The 24,547-nt window shown below is 44.2% G+C and overlaps 1 protein-coding gene across 1 annotated transcript in view; it reads left to right on the plus strand.

Annotated features, from left to right (window-relative positions):
* Positions 1-24,342, plus strand: part of SCARB2 (scavenger receptor class B member 2) — a 195,804-nt gene extending 171,462 nt beyond the window's left edge. Inside the window, exons 9-12 of the mRNA XM_063919779.1 lie at positions 3,389-3,462; positions 5,266-5,317; positions 7,953-8,111; positions 20,485-24,342. Of these exons, the coding sequence (XP_063775849.1) occupies positions 3,389-3,462; positions 5,266-5,317; positions 7,953-8,111; positions 20,485-20,526 (327 nt within the window). The 3' untranslated portion in view covers positions 20,527-24,342. The remainder of the gene's footprint in view (positions 1-3,388; positions 3,463-5,265; positions 5,318-7,952; positions 8,112-20,484) is intronic.
* The last annotated feature ends 205 nt before the right edge of the window (positions 24,343-24,547 follow it).

Raw genomic sequence — 24,547 nt, forward strand, 5'->3', positions numbered from 1 at the left:
CTAATGTTTGATTTTGATTGATTTTGGTCTTTTTGTGTATTTGTATTTGATTTTCATTTGATTTTCCAATATGGAGATTTACTAAAGGAAAGTCAAATGCAATATCGAATATAAAATTGAATCCCATTCAAAATCGAATATCGCCAAAACATCAGTATTTTTACCTAGACGAATATAGGAAAGATAGATGATGAACGCTGTGCTGATGGTTTTGCAATTGAGCAATTATTGGTAAATTGTGCATGCATATGCTTTGCACTGCGCACACGCCAAAGTCTAATAGCGATGCTGCTTGTAGCGCTTATCTTTATTTTGAGTTATTCGCAGGCACCATTTGTGGGCGTTAACAGGTGGCAAAAACGCAGGTGTGACGCTGGGTCCGCCTGCGAATCCGTACTCAAGCAGCATGCCTCCGGCATCTCTGTTCAGGCTACCATACTGCGTGGCTGTTAATTTAATCAAGCTGATGATTATCATAGTATGTGTATATGAGCTGTTGCTGTGCCTTTGCGATTGCTCCGCTGGGCATCTCTCTGTACTTTTCAGGATTGCTGGATTTGTTTTGTTTTTTTATTTGGCGCATCCTCAGTGTACACAATCGCAGCTGCAATCGCCATAGCTTCCATCAATGAATCAGATTAGATATTAATAATACTGCAATGGCTCTATGTGACAGGTCCAAATGGCATGATTTTAGATGGGGCCAAAACATGTGGTTCACGGTGGCTGTAGGAATTATGGGCCTCATTGAGGCCGCAGTGTCCATCGCTCCTGCGTCTTTGGATTCCGCTCACCCAAATGGTGACAGTCTGCGGCTTAGGGGGCACTGTGTGCGACGACACAGGATCTATTCTGCATATGCACAGAACGGGTCCTGTGCATGAGCAGTCGCCCCACCATTGGAGTTATACGCAAACCAGCGCAGGTGCCCCACACAAACCAGAATTAGAGGAACCTCAGCAGCTTCTTGTATGTGATATGTTTTGTCCATTAGGGATCTACTTCATTCGATTTTATAGATGATTTTATGTTCGATTATGAAATCGATTTCAGATTTGAATGCTAGTAAATGAATGATCTGGACAGTGAAAAAGAACATTGATTTGATTCAATTTCAGTCTATTCAAATCGACTTAAAATTGAATACAAAATTTAGGTCACCCACAAGAGTGACCTCAATGCCCTTGCGGTCTGCGGTTCCCTCCATAGACTACAATGGATCCCCTTTTCCCGAATGCAGGGTCCCCTTGTGACTTCTGTCACTTGGAGACCCGCCAGCCAATCGGAGCGCCACGTTATAGCGCTCTCCTGATTGGCTGAGCGCTTCCGGCCTGTCAGTCAAGCGGAATCTATAGGCTAAATGCATCAACCCGTTCCAGTGGAGCGGGTTGATGCGTTTTTCTATTTTTTTTAACCCCTGGATGCCTACATGGAATGAAGAGGAAAGATCTACACTGGAAATAGGTGAATATATATATATATATATATATATTTATATTTTTTACAAGTACCCTATGCATTCTGCTGGGCAAGTGACTTGAATGGGTGTGTTGAATGTAGGTACAGTAAGTAGATGTGAGTGTGCAAGTGTGATTTATTGTGTTTTACTATGTACAGAGTGTGTCATGTCTTTATTGGAATATTTATTTTACTATGGAACTAGAGGTACCAGCGTGCCCTTTAATGCCCCGCATGCTATTACTTGAGGTTCTCCAAGTACCAGCATGCGGGGAGGCTTCCTGGGACCTGTAATTCCAAAGCAAAAGACAATATTTATTTCAAATTTTTACACTTTTAATGGCTAGCAGCCCTCCATCCATAGCCCACAGATGGCGGAGACAGCCCCGGGCTTCATTTTTGGCCCTTGGTGCCTGGAGGGGGAGGGCCCCTTTATTGGGGGATGCCCCCACTCCCCCAGGGAACCCTGGCCAGGGGTAACTAGTTAGGGGGTTATGCCTCGGCGGCAGGGACCTATATAAATGTGTCCCTCGGCTGTGGCATTATCCCCTTGACTAGTGGAGCCTGGTGCTGGTTTCAAAAATACGGGTGACCCCTACATCCTTTTCCCCCATATTTTTGGAACCAGGACCGATCCAAGAGCCCGGTGCTAGGTGTTAAAAATACGGGGAACCCCTACACAATTTCTTCCTTGTATTCTAGCAATCAGGACCGACTGGTTATGCTTTTTTTTTGAGGGGGGGGGGGGGGGGGGCCTGCACGGATTTTGTTTTACTTTTTTAACTGCTTCTTTACTTTTACAGAGAGAAGCATGCACTCATCTCACTGATCTGTCAAGCTTGCACAATGTAATGAAACTCACATTACATTGTGCGAGTTTTCATTCTAGAAAACTCGCCCTACATCGCCCGATGTAATAGCCTTGAACTTCAAAACTCGCAGGCTATTACATTGGGTGGGTTTGGAACAAACTCGCAGTTTCTAATGTGCAAGAAGTTGCGGGTTTGTTCCGCAAAAAAAATAATTGCACTTCATAACATCCCACCTCAGTTGTTTTCCACTTTAAATCATAAGGTAATATTCTTAACTGCTGCAGTCCAAATGCATATAAAAATTTATAATGTATTGCTCTATGAAGTTTTGTTCATTTATTTACAACAGTAAAGTAGCAGCCACACTAGGGATTTATATAATATAACAGCGGCAGACAATCAGTGAGAAGCAGCTGCCGATTGTTGTCATTATCAGTACGTATTTTGCACTTAAGGTCAGGCAAGATACACACCTCATGGTAGGTGTAAATGCGTCTGTATGGGGTTACTTGGTCATATTTGTAAGAACGTTCCCTTACTATACTCATGAGCCTTAGAGTGAGGTACATTCCTCCACTGACCATGTATAAGGCAAGCAAGGCCCAATCCCCAACTCATCACCAATAACAGAGAGTTGTTTTTTACACCCAGAAGTAGCTGCAATCTTGACATCCGAAGCCATGTGTAGACCTGTATACTTCACGTTACAGAATGCTTGCCTCCCACCATTGGTAAATTCAGAATTAGGACATGGAAGGCATGGCTGCATCATAGAGGATGCGCTTAGCACAAAGCCACCATTTTAAGTGTGCTTCGCACAAAACCACCACATGGAGTGGAGGCACATGCCTTGCAGAGGGGAAATATCTCCCACAAATTGGAACAAATATTTCTAGATCACAGAACAGCAGGACATCCTCTAAAATCAGTAATATCCAGGTAAAATAATCATGCTTGGGAGGTATGCAAGTGGATTGCACTGAGGGACTGCGGCTTTACTCCTTTCCAAATGAGCCTCAGCTAATTCAAATGTAATTTTCATTTTTATCTTGAGAGCTGCTACATACAGAATATGCTGTGTCTTGTGGGTTGTTGACAATTCCTACTTTATGTTTTAGCTCACTGGATTGTTAGTACAAGCTGCCAAGCGTATGCAAGTCAATGTCTACGTAAGGAAAATTGCTGGCTTTGAGTAAGTGTTCTGAATGCTAATATTATATGGGTTTGGTTTTTTTTTGTTGCTCATACAAGCCAAGAAGGAAAGCAGAATTGTATTGTTATATAGCCATTCAACCCCAATGTTTGATATCAATAAATATAAATATCAGACATGTCAGTGTAATTTGCTTACAGTCTCCCAGTTAACAGGTATCCTTTGAATAAATTGGTAGATTCATACAATTGAGCACAGTCATCATGTTACTTACTATATGATTGAAATGCATTTTATGCAATTCTGACTTTTTGACCCAAATTAGTTGTCATTTTTTTCATTGGCTAATAATTGTGGTATGTGTTTTTGTTTGCTACGTGAGGAGAAATATTTTATTGTACTTTACATTTTTAACAAACAGCAGTGAAAACTGAACATAACATTGAATCGTGTTTTTGGCCTTTATGCTTCCTGAATAAACTGTTCAGTTTTTGGGTTTAGTTGCCCTTTAATCCTTTGTATTTACCCCAATGTTTTCATACATGTGAAATATACACACATGCCTCTACTTTGTTTTTCATACATGTGAAATATACACACATGCCCCTACTTTGTTTTTCATACATTTTAAATATTCACACCTGCTCTCAATATTTCCGTACATATGAAATATATGTACCTGCTTCCAGTATTTCCATACATGTGAAATATATGTACCGTCTCCCATATAAGCACCTGCTTCCAGTATTTCCATACATGTGAAATATATGCACCTTCTCCCATATAAGCACCTGCTTCCAGTATTTCCATACATGTGAAATATATGCACCTTCTCCCATATAAGCACCTGCTTCCAGTATTTCCATACATGTGAAATATAAGCACCTGCTTCCAATATTTCTATACATGTGAAACATATGCATCTGCTCCCGGGTGTAGTACAGTATGCCTGCGCTCGGGTTCCCGGCGACCAGCATACCGGCGCCGAGAGTCTGACCGCCGGCATACCGACAGCGTGGCGAGCGCAAAGGAGCCCCTTGCGGGCTCGCTGCGCTTGCCGCGCTGCGGGCACGGTGGTGCGCCACACTATTTTTTTCTCCCTCCAGGGGGGTCGTGGATCCCCACGAGGGAGAATAGTTGTCGGTATGCCGGGTGTCGGGATTCCGGCGCCGGTATACTGTGCGCCGGGATCCCGACATTCGGCATACAGAAGACCACCCTCTGCTCCCATATAAGCACCTGCTTCCAGTATTTCCATACATGTGAAATATATGCACCTTCTCCCATATAACCACCTGCTTCCAGTATTTCCATACATGTGAAATATATGCACCTTCTCCCATATAACCACCTGCTTCCAGTATTTCCATACATGTGAAATATATGCACCTTCTCCCATATAACCACCTGCTTCCAGTATTTCCATACATGTGAAATATAAGCACCTGCTCCCAATATTAACATGCATGTGAAATATAAGCACCTGCTTCCAATATTTCCATACATGTGAAACATATGCATCTGCTCCCATATAAGCACCTGCTTCCAGTATTTCCATACATGTGAAATATATGCACCCTCACCCACTGTCGACTAACCATGTGCTTCCCATAGGAAAAAAATAAGAATTTGTAAAAAAAAAAATCTGACACTGCAAATGGTATCATGCATTGGGTCTGCAGTTCTGTAAGTAACTGATTTTTATGATCTGTGACGTATCTGAGCACTCTGGCTGCAGTGACCCATCCAATCATTCTCAATAACAGTATGTAAGAAGCCCAAAATGTGTACATTCCTTATAAGTATGACCTGCACTAACATGTTATATTTCTTTTTTATTAGCATTACTCAGAATATACAGACACTCTTTTTTCCAGTAATGTACATCAATGAGGTAAGGAAATGTCTATACTACCTGTGAAGTATATAGTTTCAGTGTTATTTCTTTGTATTTTTAAATTAGTAAAAGCATCAATTACTAGTATATGGTTAGTTTAAATGTTAGGAAAACATATAGATTACTGTTAGGGTAGTGACAGACTGGTACTTGCTCTGTTCATGTATGTTGCCATCTTGAAAGGAAGATTTAAGGTGGGTACACACTGGCCGATATATCGGGCGTTCTATTGAACACACAATATATTGCGGGTCCGTCGGCCAGTGTGTACAGGCGATATGTCTGTGAACTCTGTCGTTCACAGACATATCGCGTCGGACCCGCAACACAGCCGACGGGCAATATATCTACCGATATATTGGCGCATCGCTGTGTGTATACGGGCGACAAGCCGGCCACCCGTACACATGCTGCGGCGGCCGGTGGTGATTAACAGCTAAACTGGGCGGGCGTGTGTACATGCCCGCCTAGTTCATGACGTCAGTCCCCGACGGATCGGGCAGTGTGTATGCACAGCACACTGCCCGATCCGTCCATAGATATAGCTGTAGATCAGTTGATCTGCAGATATATCTATCAGTGTGTACCCACCTTAAGTTACTTATTTTGATCTTCTGCATATAGCAGGCAGTGTAATCGCTAGGATTCTGTCACACAAGCAAAAGTAAATCAGATTTGAAGATATCTGAGATAAAGCTGTGGTCATAGAATACAGCGATGTATATTTCCCCTTACATTGCAGGGCTGTCTTTACCATATTCAGAGACACACATAGGGGTCTATCCAATTAGTGCCAGTATTTCCGACAGTCAGAAATACCAGCACTTTTCGACAGGAATAGGTCGACCTATTCAATGCAAATGCTGTTTTTCCGACTGTCTGAAAAAACGGCACTTGTCGAAAACCACGTGGATCGGCGGATTAGCCGCGGATCCACGGATTTTGTCGAATTTGCAGACTATTTAGACAGGATTTTGGCCCTTTTTCGACAATGCTGATCCGACATGCATTGAATACCCCCCCATAGTGGGTTTCTCTGAGTTTGAAATAGCTCATAATAGAATATTACCGCTATTGTGCTCATGATATCAGCCTATGGAGGAGGGAGAGGGGCAACTGGAAACCCCCTGCATTTGCCTATGTATAGATCATAGTGGGTAAGTCAGACCGAGTCGTAGCAGCAAATTTGTTAGTAGTTGGGCTAACCATTTGCACTGTGTGTGGGTGTGGTGGTGGTGGGGGGCGGGGTGCAGATATAACATGTGCAGAGAGAGTTAGATTTAGGTGGGGTGTTTTCACACTGAAATCTAAATTGCAGTGTAAAAATAAAGCAGCCAGTATTAACCCTACACAGAAACAAAATAACCCACCCAAATCTAACTCTCTCTGCAAATGTTATATCTGACACACCTGCAGTACACTTGGGGGGTAATTCCAAGTTGATCGCAGCAGGAATTTTTTTAGTAGTTGGGCAAAACCATTTGCACTGTGTGTGGGTGTGGTGGTGGGGGTGCAGATATAACATGTGCAGAGAGAGATAGATTTGGGTGTGGTGAGTTCAATCTGCAATCTAAATTGCAGTGTATAAATAAAGCAGCCAGTATTTACCCTGCACAGAAACAAAATAACCCACCCAAATCTAACTCTCTCTGCAAATGTTATATCTGCCCCCCCCTGCAGTGCACATGGTTTTGCCCAACTGCTAAAAAATTTCCTGCTGCGATCAACTTGGAATTACCCCCTTGGTCTTGTCCAACTGCTAACAAATTTGCTGCTACGATCAGTTCTGAATTACCCCCATGGTCTCAAGTCACACACATAGGCCAAAAGAAATACCTGCTATGTACAGGTACCAGCACGATTTACTGTAATATAGCTGCTATATTTAATGTGCCAATTAGTTGGCGACACATTTTTACGACACATTCCGGAGCTTGGATGCGGTGGGCACTCGGATCCGTCCCAGCACACTCGTGACACATATGTCACTTGATGCATTCGCAGAAGGACTCGTGGGCTCTAAACCCGGAAATCATTCTATTGCAGGACAGCCCTTACAGGGAGAGCTGTCCTTTGTGATTTTCTTCAAGCATACGGCGTTAGTAAATGCCGTTATGCTTGCGATGAGTAGCAGGATGGAATGCGATGCTTTATGCATCCCACCCATTATCTAGAGGCTATATTGCCAAAATCGCACCAGTGCCAGCAAATCACAGTCGTATTATATTTGAGCCATAATTTTTTAACAATTAAAAATTGTATAGAAAAGGAGAGAAGATTTTGTTTTGAATTTTTGAGAATAATGTGTTTATTTGAGGAAATTGAAAAATTGTTACAATTGTATTCAGAGATCGTCATATAGTGTGGGCCATACAACTATGGCCTTGATTCCCTGTTCTGCCTAACAGCAGCCTTCGATGATATTATGGAGGTGTTATTTACAGAAGGTAATAACAATGATATCAAGCTAGCCGAAGGATGGTGAGAATACAGGTGGGGTAGGACTCAAGTGGTAGAGAGCAATAGAAAGGGGAGCCCTGCTTGTGAGAGTTAACATTCTAAAGGATTTTACTAGAAGACTCTCTCTCCACCTACACATATGTAAAGAAAGCAATGTGACTTTCCCCCACAGAGTGCTCTCATTGATGACAAAACTGCGGAAAGTCTGAGGTCTACTCTCTATAAAGCCAGACTGGTAGCGAATATTCCTTTCATCATCATGGCATTTGGAATTATAATTGGCATAGTATTCCTCATACTGGTTTGCCGTCAAGGCAGAAAAAGGGAAGAGGTAGGTGTCGATGTGTATTTCAATCTAAATGCATTACTTACAAAAACAGAAACAAACAGACATTAATCATGTATATGACACAAAATGGTCCCTTATGGTCTTTCTACTTCTGGCTGCAATAGACACTATTGTAAACAAAAGTGATTGGACACTGACAGCAAAAAGATCAACAAGATGTTGTTGGCATCAGTACTTTGTAGGTCCACCATGTGCAGTGATTACTGCTGACACCCTTCTTGGCAAACTGTCCTCAAGTTCCTGGACAACAGTAGGCGGTTATGTTTTGCGATTCCGCCTTAAGTACAGTGACCAGTTGCGACAATGAAGGTCGAGTCCGCCTAGAACGCACCCCATCCTAGAGGTTCTCAATGGGTTTAAGATCTGTACTCTGAGCTGGCCAGTCCATCTGGGTTACCGAATATTCTGTATACCAGTCCAGCATCGCCCTGGAAACATGACAGGTGGCATTGTCCTGATAAAAATATTTGTAATTTCAGTAGTCTTATCTTAATTAATCAAAATCTCGTAAATTAAGCATCATTATTTGTGTGTCCATGGCCAGGTTAACTCATAGATCTAAGATGGCCATTGCTTGCATTAGAAGAATCTACTTTAGCCTCATCAAAGTTTAAAAAAAAGAAGTGAAAAAGCACAGCACAGTAAATGGTCATAAAGTGAAACGTAAATTACTGTACTTGCCTGGGTGTGCTTACCGTAAAGGAAATTTCTTTTTGATAACAAGCAAGACATTGAGGTACAGGTTATATGTATACTAATCATACTGTTTTCACAAAAGTATGTTATTATGTATATCCATACCCCAATGTATATACTCCAGTGTCCCCTATGGATGAAAGAGAAATGTATTTCAGACAAAATGTTTAAACAAAACTACAGATGTAATTGGTACACTATGATTTTGTAGTAGAGGACTAAAAACTATAGTAAGTCTGTGTGCTGTACGGTGGGGCACGCATGAACCTACATACTCAGGCTTTTGTCATGTTGTTACATAAAGAAATGAGATCAATCCCCAACATGCACTAAACACAGCAGTCTTAAGTGCTATATGAGCCATGATCTTTGAGTCATAGAATATATACTTCATCACATCGGACCCACTATAACGTCATTAAGCCCCACCCCTTCCAGGGTAAACATAAAAGCCAGGAAATAGAGGAGAGAGCATTGAAAGTGCTCTATGACCCACATCCTGGCATTCTCAGATTATGTTCGTATTAAAGGTTGGGAGTCCCCTATTTAAAATTATGTAATCACCCGAGAACACCCCTGTATTGCAAATATCATTTTGAAGTCCTGGGAGGGGGAATATACAGTTTATCACATCCTAGCTTTAATAAACTTCAGAGGCTCCATTATTTGAAAGAGGAGAGTCAAGTAAAATTGACCCTTAGGGGTCAATTAACTAAGATGGGAGTTCTATTTAAAATAGGATGTTGCTAATAGCAACCAATCAGATTCTACTCATTTATCTAGCACCTTATTGTAGATAATACCTGGAATCTGATTGGTTGCTATGGGCAACATACCATCTTAAATAGAACTACCATCTTAGTAAAATTACCCCTTAGTTGTTATTGTCTGGTGAACACCTGTGATTACTAGAAAATCTCAACCTGAACTACAGAAATACTGGTAGACCTTGCGGATGGGGGAGGGACCTTATCGTGTATGATTTCCCCCATATTAGCATCCACACACTCAGGGTCACCCTTGCTGGGAAAAGGTAAGACAATCGACAGGCAGTAGTACCTTTGTGATATAGAAAGCAATAAAAAGTCTAAAGATTGGTGGTGGGGGGGAGGGGGGAAGGGGTTAATTCCCAGACTTCCCACATCCTGGCATCTGTAAACATAGTAATCCACGTATTTGATGCGGCAGGTTGCCTCTGTTTCAATGTGGCATGCCTTATTGGGCTACCACGTTATTCCTACACATTTTGGACCTGATTCTAAGTCGGACGTAATGTTCATAGAATTAAATGATTTTTTTTATACTGCACATTCGTCTAAATCGCTAAAAAGTGCTTGCATGAGAAGAGTGTGTGCCTACAGAGGCGCAGTTGCAATTGAGACGCACTGTATCTGAAATGTGCTGGGAGGTGGCTGTTCAGATGCACAGAGATAGTTCATCCTATGTGCATATTATGGGAGTCTAATGGGTGTTTCACTGAAGTGGTTGCATACCCAAGGTGGTAGTGTCTAAAGACGTACCAGTTGGTATATAAGCATATAAAGATGCTGGCAGTGGACTTCTCACTCTGGGAACACACTGGGACGATATCATCCCAATATGTCGTTTCCAGAAAAAATCGGAATGACATATTGGGCATATAGTTCAGTGTGCATGCCTGATATGCAGGTGCCCGCAGTTGCTAACGACATTGTGCAGTCAGCCCTGCTGCATAGCCAGCCATACAATAACGCTAGCGACATGATGTGTACTAATGAAGTACAGAGCAGTGATGGTTCCATTCTGTATTAGATTGTTCTGATGTACAGCATAGCCAGGATCCGATATGTCGGCCTGATATTGGCTGGGTACACATTGCTCAGTGTGTACCCAGCTTCAGCTTTGTACGTACGTGCAGACACGCAATGCACACCAGGGAAGGCCTTGTAGCAGTATTTGCATAAAGGCACAGAAGCACTACCGGTAAAAGAGGCAAATACAGACGTTGCAGCATCCAACTCAGAATCAGGCCCTTTATGTGTTTCATTTGAACATGTTAAAAAAAACAAGGGAAATGCTGTCCAATTGGTGCCGTATGGGTAATGAAAATAAGAATGTCCAACGGTGTTGAGGGGATTTTTAAAAGATGTGTCCGGCAGTCTCTATCTACGGCACCAATTGGACAGCATTTCCCTTGGACACTACCATCTGTGGAGGAATTGGAGTTTTCCCTATCTGCTTGGAAACGCTTGCATTGGTATGCTTAAAAGTGACATTCTGAACTCCATTGCTTTTATCAACTCTTCAGCAATTTATATAGACATAATTCCAGAGAGAGTCCTAGCCGGGGTATGATATAATATCTTATTGAGGGGATATGTGGATGTGTCATTTCATATGATTAATCAATTTTTAATTGTGTTGTAAAGACATCTGTGATTTTAAGAGATTATTCTTATTAAATATACTATATATACTTTTTCAACATAACCCACCGTCCTAGATTTTTTATTGATATAACTGATATATACTTTATACAACTTAGCGCTGGTGATCACTATTTATATTGTATACATTTCTTTGGGGAATTACCACCCCCTACACCAGCAGCTTTTGACAGCGCACTCCTTCCATTCTCTTTTACCCTTGGAAAGGTGGATTAATGCTGAAGCAAAAACCACAAAGTATTTCTTGGTGGTGGTTGCAAAAACACTGATTTCTCTGACGTCCTAGTGGATGCTGGGGACTCCGTAAGGACCATGGGGAATAGCGGCTCCGCAGGAGACTGGGCACAAAAGTAAAGCTTTAGAACTACCTGGTGTGCACTGGCTCCTCCCCCTATGACCCTCCTCCAAGCCTCAGTTAGATTTTTGTGCCCGAACAAGAAGGGTGCAGACTAGGTGGCTCTCCTGAGCTGCTTAGGGAAAAGTTTAGTTTTAGGTTTTTTATGTTCAGTGAGACCTGCTGGCAACAGGCTCACTGCATCGAGGGACTAAGGGGAGAAGAAGCAAACTCACCTGCGTGCAGAGTGGATTGGGCTTCTTAGGCTACTGGACATTAGCTCCAGAGGGACCGATCACAGGCCCAGCCATGGATAGGTCCCAGAGCCGCGCCGCCGGCCCCCTTACAGAGCCAGAAGACAGAAGAGGTCCGGAAAATCGGCGGCAGAAGACGTCCTGTCTTCAACAAGGTAGCGCACAGCACTGCAGCTGTGCGCCATTGCTCTCAGCACACTTCACACTCCGGTCACTGAGGGTGCAGGGCGCTGGGGGGGGGGGCGCCCTGAGACGCAATAAAAACACCTTGGATGGCAAAAAATGCATCACATATAGCTCCTGGGCTATATGGATGAATTTAACCCCTGCCAGAATTCACAGAAAAACGGGAGATAAGGCCGCCGAGAAGGGGGCGGAGCCTATCTCCTCAGCACACTGGCGCCATTTTCCCTCACAGCTCCGTTGGAGGGAAGCTCCCTGGCTCTCCCCTGCAGTCACTACACTACAGAAAGGGTTAAAAAAGAGAGGGGGGCACCAATTACGCGCAGTATTAAAAATACAGCAGCTATAAGGGGAGAAACACTTATATAAGGTTATCCCTGTATATATATAGCGCTCTGGTGTGTGCTGGCAAACTCTCCCTCTGTCTCCCCAAAGGGCTAGTGGGGTCCTGTCCTCTATCAGAGCATTCCCTGTGTGTGTGCTGTGTGTCGGTACGTTTGTGTCGACATGTATGAGGAGAAAAATGATGTGGAGACGGAGCAGATTGCCTGTAATAGTGATGTCACCCCCTAGGGGGTCGACACCTGAGTGGATGAACTGTTGGAAGGAATTACGTGACAGTGTCAGCTCTGTATAAAAGACAGTGGTTGACATGAGACAGCCGGCTACTCAGCTTGTGCCTGTCCAGACGTCTCATAGGCCGTCAGGGGCTCTAAAGCGCCCGTTACCTCAGATGGCAGATATAGACGCCGACACGGATACTGACTCCAGTGTCGACGGTGAAGAGACAAATGTGTCTTCCAGTAGGGCCACACGTTACATGATTGAGGCAATGAAAAATGTTTTACACATTTCTGATAATACGAGTACCACCAAAAAGGGGTATTATGTTCGGTGAGGAAAAACTACCTGTAGTTTTCCTGAATCTGAGAAATTAAATGAGGTGTGTGATGATGCGTGGGTTTCCCCCGATAACAACTGATAATTTCTAAAATGTTATTGGCATTATATCCTTTCCCGCCAGAGGTTAGGGTGCGTTGGGAAACATCCCCTAGGGTGGATAAAGCGCTCACACGCTTGTAAGAACAAGGGCTCTACCCTCTCCTGAGATGGCCGCCCTTAAGGATCCTGCTGATAGAAAGCAGGAGGGTATCCTAAAATGTATTTACACACATACTGGTGTTATACTGCGACCAGCAATCGCCTCAGCCTGGATGTGCAGTGCTGGGTTGGTGTGGTCGGATTCCCTGACTGAAAATATTGATACCCTAGATAGGGACAGTATATTATTGCCTATAGAACATTTAAAAGATGTATTTCTATATATGCGTGATGCACAGCGGAATATTTGCCGACTGGCATCAAGTCTAAGTGCGTTGTCCATTTCTGCCAGTAGAGGGTTATGGACACGACAGTGGTCAGGTGATGCGGATTCCAAACGGCATTTAGAAGTATTGCCTTATTAAAGGGAGGAGTTATTTGGGGTCGGTCTTTCAGACCTGGTGGCCACGGCAACAGCTGGGAAATCCACGTTTGTACCCCAGGTCGCCTCTCAACATAAGAAGACGCCGTATTATCAGGCGCAGTCTTTTCGTGGGCAAGCGGGCAAAAGGTTCCTCATTTCTGCCCCGTGACAGAGGGAGAGGAAAAAGGCTGCAGAAATCAGCCAGTTCCCAGGAACAGAAGCCCTCTCCCGCCTCTGCCAAGCCCTCAGTATGACGCTGGGGCTTTACAAGCAGAATCAGGCACGGTGGGGGCCCGTCTCAATGAATTTCAGCGCGCAGTGGGCTCACTCGCAAGTAGACCCCTGGAACCTTCAAGGGATATCTCAGGGGTACAAATTGGAATTCGAGACGTCTCCCCCTCGCCGTTTCCTAAAGTCGGCTTACCGATGTCTCCCTCTGACAGGGAGGCAGTTTTGGAAGCCATTCACAAGCTGTATTCCCAGCAGGGGATAATCAAGGTACCCCTCCTGCAACAGGGAACGGGGTATTATTCCACACTGTTGTGGTACCGAAGCCGGACGGCTCGGTGAGACCGATTCTAAATCTAAAATCTTGAACACTTACATACGGAGGTTCAAATTCAAGATTGAGTCACTCAGAGCAGTGATTGCGAACCTGGAAGAAGGGGACTACATGATGTCTCGGGACATCAAGGATGCTTACCTTCATGTCCCAATTTACCTTTCTCAAGGGTACCTCAGGTTTGTGGTACAGAACTGTCACTATCAGTTCAGACGCTGCCGTATGGATGGTCCACGGCACCCCGGGTCTTTACCAAGGTAATGGCCGAAATGATGATACTCCTTCGAAGGAAGGGAATTTTAGTTATTCCTTACTTGGACGATTCCCTGATAAGGGTAAGATCCAGGGAACAGTTGGAGGTCGGTGTAGCACTATCTCAGGTAGTGTTGCGGCAGCATGATTGGATTCTCAATATTCCAAAATCGCAGCTGATTCCGACGACTCGTCTTCTGTTCCTAGGGGATGATCCTAGACACAGTCCAGAAAAAGGTGTTTCTCCCGGAGGAGAAAGTCAGGGAGTTATCCGAGCTAGTCGGGAACCTCCTATAACCGAGCCAAGTCTCAGTACATCAATGAAAGGGTTCTGGGAAAAATGGTGGCTTCCTACGAAGCAATCCCATTCGGCAGATTCCACGCAAGAACTTTCCAGTGGGACCTGCTGGACAAATGGTCCGGGTCGCATCTTCAGATGCATCAGCGGATAACCCTGTCACCAAGGACAAGGGTGTCTCTCCTGTGGTGGTTGCAGAGTGCTCATCTTCTAGAGGGCCGCAGATTCGGCATTCAGGACTGGGTCCTGGTGACCACGGATGCCAGCCTGCGAGGCTGGGGGGCAGTCACACAGGGAAGGAATTTCCAGGGCTTATGGTCAAGCGTGGAGACATCACTTCACATAAATATCCTGAAGCTAAGGGCCATTTACAATGCTCTAAGCTTAGCAAGACCTCTGCTTCAAGGTCAGCCGGGGTTGATCCAGTCGGACAACATCACGGCAGTCACCCACGTAAACAGACAGGGTGGCACAAGAAGCAGGAGGGCAATGGCAGAAGCTGCAAGGATTCTTCGCTGGGCGGAAAATCATGTGATAGCACTGTCAGCAGTATTCATTCCGGGAGTGGACAACTGGGAAGCAGACTTCCTCAGCAGACACGACCTCCACCCGGGAGAGTGGGGACTTCACCCAGAAGTCTTCCACATGATTATAAACCGTTGGGAAAAACTCGACAGGTATTGCGCCAGGTCAAGGGACCCTCAGGCAATAGCTGTAGACGCTCTGGTAACACCATGGGTGTACCAGTCAGTGTATGTGTTCCCTCCTCTGCCTCTCATACCCAAGGTACTGAGAATTATAAGATGGAGAGGAGTAAGCACTATATTCGTGGCTCCGGATTGGCCAAGAAGGACTTGGTAACCGGAACTTCAAGAGATGCTCACGGAGGATCCGTGGCCTCTACCTCTAAGGAGGGACCTGCTCCAGCAAGGACCCTGTCTGTTCCAAGACTTACCGCGGCTGCGTTTGACGGCATGGCGGTTGAACGCCGGATCCTGAAGGAAAAAGGCATTCCGGATGAAGTCATCCCTATCCTGATCAAAGCCAGGAAGGATGTAACCGCAAAACATTATCACCGCATTTGGCGAAAATATGTTGCGTGGTGCGAGGCCAGTAAGGCCCGACGGAGGAAATTTAACTGGGTCGATTCCTACATTTCCTACAAACAGGAGTGTCTATGGGCCTGAAATTGGGGTCCATTAAGGTTCAAATTTCGGCCCTGTCAATTTTCTTCCAAAAAGAACTAGCTTCAGTCCCTGAAGTTCAGACGTTTGTAAAAGGGGTACTGCATATACAGCCTCCTTTTGTGCCTCCAGTGGCACCTTGGGATCTCAATGTAGTTTTTTTGGGTTCCAACAGTCACATTGGTTTGAACCACTTAAATCTGTGGAGTTAAAATATCTCACATGGAAAGTGGTCATGCTGTTGGCCCTGGCCTGGGCCAGGCGCGTGTCAGAATTGGCGGCTTTATCCTGTAAAAGCCCTTATCTGATTTTCCATTCGGACAGGGCGGAATTGAGGACTCGTCCTCAGTTTCTCCCTAAGGTGGTTTCAGCGTTTCACCTGAACCAACCTATGGTGGTGCCTGCGGCTACTAGGGACTTGGAGGACTCCAAGTTGCTAGACGTTGTCAGGGCCCTGAAAATATAAGTTTCCAGGACGGCTGGAGTCAGAAAATCTGACTCGCTGTTTATCCTGTATGCACCCAACAAGCTGGGTGCTCCTGCTTCTAAGCAGACTATTGCTCGTTGGATTTGTAGTACAATTCAGCTTGCACATTCTGTGGCAGGCCTGCCACAGCCAAAAATCTGTAAATGCCCACTCCACAAGGAAGGTGGGCTCATCTTGGGCGGCTGCCCGAGGGGTCTCGGCTTTACAACTTTGCCGAGCAGCTACTTGGTCAGGAGCAAATACGTTTGTAAAATTCTACAAATTTGATACCCTGGCTGAGGAGGACCTGGAGTTCTCTCATTTGGTGCTGCAGAGTCATCCGCACTCTCCCGCCCGGTTTGGGAGCTTTGGTATAATCCCCATGGTCCTTACGGAGTCCCCAGCATCCACTAGGACGTCAGAGAAAATAAGAATTTACTTACCGATAATTCTATTTCTCGTAGTCCGTAGTGGATGCTGGGCGCCCATCCCAAGTGCGGATTGTCTGCAATACTGGTACATAGTTATTGTTACCAAAAATCGGGTTATTGCTGTAGTGAGCCATCTTTTCTAGAGGCTCCTCTGTTATCATGCTGTTAACTGGGTTTAGATCACAAGTTATACGGTGTGATTGGTGTGGCTGGTATGAGTCTTACCCGGGATTCAAAATCCTTCCTTATTGTGTACGCTCGTCCGGGCACAGTATCCTAACTGAGGCTTGGAGGAGGGTCATAGGGGGAGGAGCCAGTGCACACCAGGTAGTTCTAAAGCTTTACTTTTGTGCCCAGTCTCCTGCGGAGCCGCTATTCCCCATGGTCCTTACGGAGTCCCCAGCATCCACTACGGACTACGAGAAATAGAATTATCGGTAAGTAAATTCTTATTATTTTCAAGAGAGTCAAAGTCTTCTGCAAAGTTGTGTGATAATTGATGATATTGATGTTGGAATGTAACCAGCCCAAAAAGTGGCAAAAGAAGGTTCAGCAGTAAAAGGTTTAAAAAGCCTGATCATCGTATTTACCCAGTGATTAAGGGGCTAATTCAGTAAGGTTAGCAAATTCCGCTAATCAGCAGAATTTGCTATCCTTTTGCTCGCATGCTGGGCAAGGCCACCCAGCATACTAACCGGCGCCTAACAACCCCTCCCCCCTCCCATCCCGACAAGCAGAAATTGCTATTGCTTGTCAGCAGAAACTAAAGATGACTCCTGCCAGCGCAACTTAACTGCGGCCGCAGGAGTCCCGGCGTCCTTTTACCTGTCGCGGTGGCTGCGTGTGACGTCGCCCCGCCCCCGCAATGCTCCGTCTCTTCCCTGAAAATGGAGTGTTACCGTCCCCCCTCCCGCCCCGCGTCCACCTCTGCCTGATTGACAGGCAGTGGCGAACACATTTTCTGTGGCCCCCCGCAGAAAGTGCAGGCGCATGCACCCACGGGCCCACCGCAAAAATTCCTGTTGGATTGCGAATTGCGATCCAACTTGAATTAGCCCCTAACTTTGGTATCATGTAAATGTTGATTTTGGCCTATTTGCCCTTTTCTTTGCAAAAAAGCAGTGATTTTGCTAATTGCGAGTTTACTGAGGATCAATTCACAAAGAAGTCGCATGTCAAATGCACTTTTGTACTCCAAATCGCGGTAAATCACCATTGGTACAAATATCGTCAAATTAACATTGGTATCAATGGAAATCGCAAATTTACTAAAAATCATCTTTGCAAAATCACTAAAAATTGCATCAAAATCTGCATTTAGCTCCCTGTCCTTGGTATACTGTCCTTGGGTCCTCCCTGTGGGAGTCTATTAATCTCCTGCAGGATATAGATATATATATATATATATATATATATATACTTCGCTCAGTGTTTTACTTCTCAAATTGCCCCCTCTTCCTCCTCTCTCTCTCTCTCTCTCTCTCCCCCTCTCCCATATTATCCATGTTCTTCTTTTAACTCTTTGTGATTTAGTTTAGTCTACCACAGTATTTTGAAATTTTTTTATGTAAAATTGGGAGTACAGTATTTTTTGTTATTATATTTATACAGGTATATGTTGTTCCAATGTCCTCTCATTATACAAATAAAGCGTTTTAAGAAACAAACAAAAACAATTTGCATCAAACTCAATGTATGAAATCAAGGCACTGTTTGTTTGTTTGTTTGTTTGTTTGTTTGGGGGGGGGGTTTGGGGGGGGGGGTTTAGCGTGTTGACATTTTAAAAAAAATGTTGCCTAAGTGCCATCAAATGCCCGACCAAAATCACACAAAAATAGCACCTCAATGCTCCACTTCCAACGTGTGAAAACCATTATAATTAAAACTAAACCAATCAGAATGCTAAGAAAAGCCCACCAATTTACCTGCAACACTCACTTTCTGCTCTCAACCATGGCTGAGGCATGTTTTGATGTAGCCTGGATCCAAGTAGTGATTTGATGTGGCCTGCCCCAGCTGACTGACAGGGCCCAGGACCAAGACGCAGAACATAGGAACCACTAAAGGTGCAGCTTGTGGTGGAATTTGAGGTGCAACTTTTGGTGCAAATTGAGGGATGAGTTGGTTTGTGCTGGCAAGCGACTTCTAGTGAGAATTTATTGCAACTTATAGTGCATTCAAATGCGAAAACGGCAAGATCGACACAAGTAACGTCCATACCAAAATTCGACCACATACACCATTGAAAGACAAGACGCAAGCCAAAATACTTGTTAATAAATGTGCAGTTCTTGTTCCGGTGATTAAGGGAGTTTGTGGGCGATTTGTAAACTCTCCCCTAAAGAGATTCATCCCAGCTAGGGGTGTCACTCTGGGCTATGACACCTGGTGCCCTGGCAAAAATGGGGTGTGGCCTCATGGTCCGACCCTGTTTTCATCACTCCAGAGGCGTGCCCAGCATCCCCGGAGATGCTTGGCTGCCCCCAGTGACTTGTCTTCTTGCAGAGTCGGCTCCTACACTGTTACAGGAGCTAAGTGCTGCAGTTTGGTGTCGCCCCTCAGAGACACACCCCCCCCCCCCCCAGTGACGCCACTGATCCCGGCCATCATTTTAAAATAACCCTAAATTGAATTTTAACCAGAGCAATATAACAACATCTAATATAGTGTATATACAGTATTGCGCTATAGTACAATAATTCTATGAGATGAACAAGAATCAGGCATGTCAAACTCAAAATCCCAACTGAGGCGAATAATCAAGGTCTAAGTCTTGTGTGGGCCGCAAGAAAAGAAATTGTCTTATATGCAATTTTCAAAGTTTTTTGTTTTTTAGAAAAACCAACAATAAAGTATAATCAAAGAAATGTCAAGTATCGTGAAGAAAACATTTACTTTAATGCAGTGGTGCAAGTAGGAAAAATTTCTTATTGGTACAAATGGGTGTGTGATACACACATGGGGGCCAGATAGCGCAGTGCCAGTTACACATATGCCACCAATAGTTCCAGATACACATATGCCACCAGTAGTGCAGTACCAGATACACATATGCCCCCAATAGTGCCAGATACACATATGCCCCTAAAAGTGCCAAATACACATGTGGCCACACTTTGCCAGATATACATATGCCCCCAAAGTGCCATATACACATATTACCCCACCGTTCCAGATACACATATGCCCCCACTGTGCCAGATAACATATGCCCCCACAGTACCAGATATACATATGCCCCCACAGTGCCAGAAAACATATGCCCCCACTCTGCCAGAAACATATGCCCACACTGTGCCAGATAAACATATGCCCACACTGTGCACATATGCCCACACTGTGCCAGAAAACATATGCCCACACTGTGCCAGATATACATATGCCCCCAGTGTGCCCACCGCCGCTGCTGCCTACTGCCAGGGATGTCCTGCCTGGCTGTGTGTGAGGGCAGGAGAGTGCAGTGCACACCTCTCCTGCTCCTCAGTCCTGTCTCCAGCAGCGCGGGTATCTTGGCGCCGGTTCGTGAGCCAATCAGAGCTCACGGACCGGCAGCTCCTGTTTGGCTGCCGGTCCACGAGCTCTGATTGGCTCATGAACCGGCACCTGTTTTAAGATACTGGCATCGCTGTCGGAGAAGGCGGACGGGCCGCAAAAGGACCACTGCCCAACCACTGCCCGCGGGCCGCAAATGGAGACGGAGGGGGCCACATGCGGGCCGCGAGTTTGACACCCCTGAACTAGTTGGTCTGAAAATACTTTTGCCCATGATTTTAATTACATCTTTCCTTTGTTTTGTTTTTTTAGGGCACAGAAGAAGAGACTGGGCCCCTTATAAGAACATCCTAATTCATTTAGAAGTACTCGTATATGAATTATGCAAATCAAGTACTTTCACTTCAAACTGGAAAGTGAAATAGAGTTTTTGTAAGAAGAGGATCAGACACCAAACAGAAGATGATGTGATGCTGATTACAGCTTACCGTTGTGTCAGAATCATTCAGCACTGCATTGCCTTTCCTACTGTGTTGTTAAATCACCAATATAAAATGAGCACATTTTAACACAGTTATTATAGATACATTATTTTTACAAAATGCAACAATGCAGGGGATTACACTGCCACTAAAGGGTCATATTATGGGTGATTAGGTGGCATTTCTTTCACAGTAGACGATTTCTCAGGAGGTTTTGCCAGTGTTCACCATGTTGCCAATACAGCTTTGTTGACAAATTTGGCCCATTGCATGCAATGTTTACACGAACATTATCTACATTCACTCCAGTCACCAATAAGAGGGCAATAGATGTTGCATCCCTTTCATGAGAATATTGTTTGGTGACTGTGATCTTAAGTGCAGTGTCCCTTGTGAGCGTACAGTACATACAATCATGTAGCAGATCTCAGTACCAGCTGGCGGCATACCACTACCTTGGATGCTGATGCTGTGATCAGTGCATGTCAGTTTGTCTCAAATATATATTATAGATATAGTTCCAGTGCAGTTTTATCACATTTACAGATGCATATTTTATAAATGCCCGGAAATCTGAAACTCTCCATCCCCACCTAATCTTTTATTTCAATTCATTAATTTGATATCTAGTCTGTACAATTCTAAAATGTAAGGTGACCTGATTAATCACTGAATGATTGCTTGAAAGTAATACGTTCACAGATAAGACATACAGTAGTTCCTGTGTGGAATGCAGTGCTGCAGTAATAAATATATTGGACCTACTGTATACCTACTGCACAGGTCTAAACTGGGTGTAGTATTGTATGCCGGCGGCTGGGCTCCTGCCGATCAGCATACCTGCGCCGGGATCCCGACCGCCGGCATACCGACAGCGTGGCGAGCACAAATGAGCTATCTAATCTCCCTCCAGGGGGGTCGTGGACCCCCAAGAGGGAGAAAAAGTGTTGGTATGCTGGCTGTCGGGATTCCGGCGCCGGTATACTGTGCGCCGGGATCCCGACAGCCGGCATACTGAAGATCACCCATCTAAACCCATGTAGTATCCTAAAGAGAGTATACATGAACTGTTAACAAATAGTCACACTGATAAATAAAACAGGCATTTTAATTTAATTTTAATTTGTACTATGTATGAAAACCACCAACATAGTGCATCTATTAGCTGTAAGTGCAAATGATTGGAACAATAAGAAGAGAAAAAAGTAAGTTGAAAATATGGAACAAGTTTTTGCCGCTGATATTTTGCCCATTATCCCTGAGACTTTGTGATGAATCTAAAAACATGAGAATGAGAAAAATGAATGAGAAAAATGAATATTTAATAGCATATGTGACAATGCAGGATCCTCCATGGAAAGAATAAGTGACACGTGCCTTAAGATAGTGGCTAGTAATAGTAGTAGCTCAGTGCTGTAGAAATGACAGGGGTTGGACAGTTGAGGTTATATGAGCCTTAGATCCCTCCCTGAGATGAGACTTTCTTCACATCTGCACTCACCTGGCAAACCACTCAGTAATGCACAGTCACTGGTATGCCCGAATGAGTGGTTTCGCCTGGTCTTTGTTTTGTCGCAGCACCTTGTGGGCAGCACAGTTACACAGCATAATAATCGGCAAGGATAGGAATGAATGATTACTGTAGTTAACTGATTTGCTTTATACAAACTTGGGAAACTCTGTTTTGCTTAATTTTGCTGATCTGAGTATTAAGCATAATCCATCTGTACAAACTATGAACAGACTTGGGGATCAGTGTCTGTGTATTATTGGGCATGCCCTTGTGGCAATGTGTCTGACTCCAATTACATTGTACCCCTCCCAAACCATTTTATTATGAGAAGATTATCTGTCACGAATAATGGTACCTACATGCACTACCATTTCTGCCAGCCAATTAGGTCCTTTAAGGATCTAACATTCAGGTTTTCGTTTTGATAGAATAGATATGTCACAGCTTTGTCCCGTCAGAGTTGCAAGATAAGTTGTAACATGTGCGTATGCTTCCTGTACAATTGATAGTCATGAATGCGTCCAGCATTGGAGGTTGTGTTGTTGTTCCAGAGACCCCTTACTTGTAACTGCCTCCCAGGCAATATCGTGACAACTGTTTCTCGGAGAATAAAGACCGTTTTCACTCTACTCACATCTGTACAATTTTGTAGAATTTTCTGAATCCACAATTCGGTAATATTGATACATTTGAATGTGTTATTTATGTTATCTAGATATTAGTACACCTCATAGGGGTATCCAATTACCCGTGGTCAATGGCCGCAGGTAATTGTATCACCAGGGTGCTATCCTGTTAGCCCCAATGTGGCCTGCTCCTCCCCCTGATGCCGGCATTTATCGCAAATTATGCTTTGGGTGCCTCAGGAACAATGGCCCTCATTCCGAGTTGTTTGCTCTCTAGCTGCTTTTAGCAGCATTGCACACGCTAGGCCGCCGCCCTCTGGGAGTGTATCTTAGCTTAGCAGAAGTGTGAACGAAAGATTAGCAGAATTGCGAATAGAAAATTCTTAGCAGTTTCTGAGTAGCTCGAGACTTACTCCTACATTGCGATCAGTTGTCAGTTTCGTTCCTGGTTTGACGTCACAAACACACCCAGCGTTCGGCCAGACACTCCCCCGTTTTCCAGCCACTCCCGCGTTTTTCCCTGAAACGCCTGCGTTTTTCCGCACACTCCCAGAAAACGGTCAGTTTCTGCCCAGAAACACCCACTTCCTGTCAATCACTCACCGATCAGCAGAACGATGAAAAAGCTTTGTTATGCCGTGAGTAAAATACCTAACTTTTGTGTAAAATAACTAAGCGCATGCGCTCTGCGAACCTTGCGCATGCGCAGAAAGCGACTAATCGCAGTATAGCGAAAATCGGCAACGAGCGAACAACTCTGAATGACCCCCAATAAGCGGGCTGCCAGAGCTGTGATAACACATGGGATCAGGGACTGCGATTGCGGATCCATTTTTCGGCCGATGAATATGGCCTGTAATAGAATACCGCAATAATGACTATTGGTCATTAATCGCAATATCAGGCTGTTTTTATTGGCTGTAAATGCATCGGGGCTAACTGGATACTCCCTATAGTTAGATACAAGTGGTTGGATCAGTAGTGTGATCTGCCTGTCAATAACATAATGGGTGTAGAGTAATGCCAGGAGCATAGCAAGAAGCATAGAGAATGATAGTTTTCTTAGTAAGTTAGTATAACTACATTCCTGCTCTGCTACAAATAGATGTCCTTATTGTCAAACACTGCACATTCACATATTCACCGTTTTCTCCACAGTGTAATATCATTTTATTTTAATACGGTAACTGCCAAATAAGACCTTGGGGCCAATGTACTATCACGCGACTTGTAGGCATCGGCGAGTCTGCCTGATATTTTAAAGGGGCAATCATTTAAAAAGCAAAACCAACATGGTTTTGTCTTTTAAATGATTGCCTCTTTAAAATATCAGGCAAACTTGCCAGGAACTCGCTAATGACTGCAGTGTACAGGGTATTCCTTTTCCCCCATGTCTGTTGTGTCTATCACATTGCTATTTTTACTAAGTTACCTGATCTTTCTGATACAATATTAACTACCAGTTGTAGTAGATACTGTTGTCTGTATGGCGCAGGTTTTACACTATATTATTAAAACAAATCAAGATTAATAAACGGTTTGGCCACTATGTGTGTTTGGTTTTCTTGTATTTGTAATATATCTCAATATGAAGCACTTACATAGCATAACACATTATTCCAATTTATTCTAATAGCTAATTCTGCAAGTGTAATAAAAAAAAGTATAAACAAGTAATGTTTACCTTGCAAATAATAAGATTTTACTTACCGATAAATCTATTTCTCGTAGTCCGTAGTGGATGCTGGGACTCC

Source organism: Pseudophryne corroboree, chromosome 1 (assembly GCF_028390025.1).
Source record: "Pseudophryne corroboree isolate aPseCor3 chromosome 1, aPseCor3.hap2, whole genome shotgun sequence".
Classification (NCBI taxonomy): Eukaryota; Metazoa; Chordata; class Amphibia; order Anura; family Myobatrachidae; genus Pseudophryne; species Pseudophryne corroboree.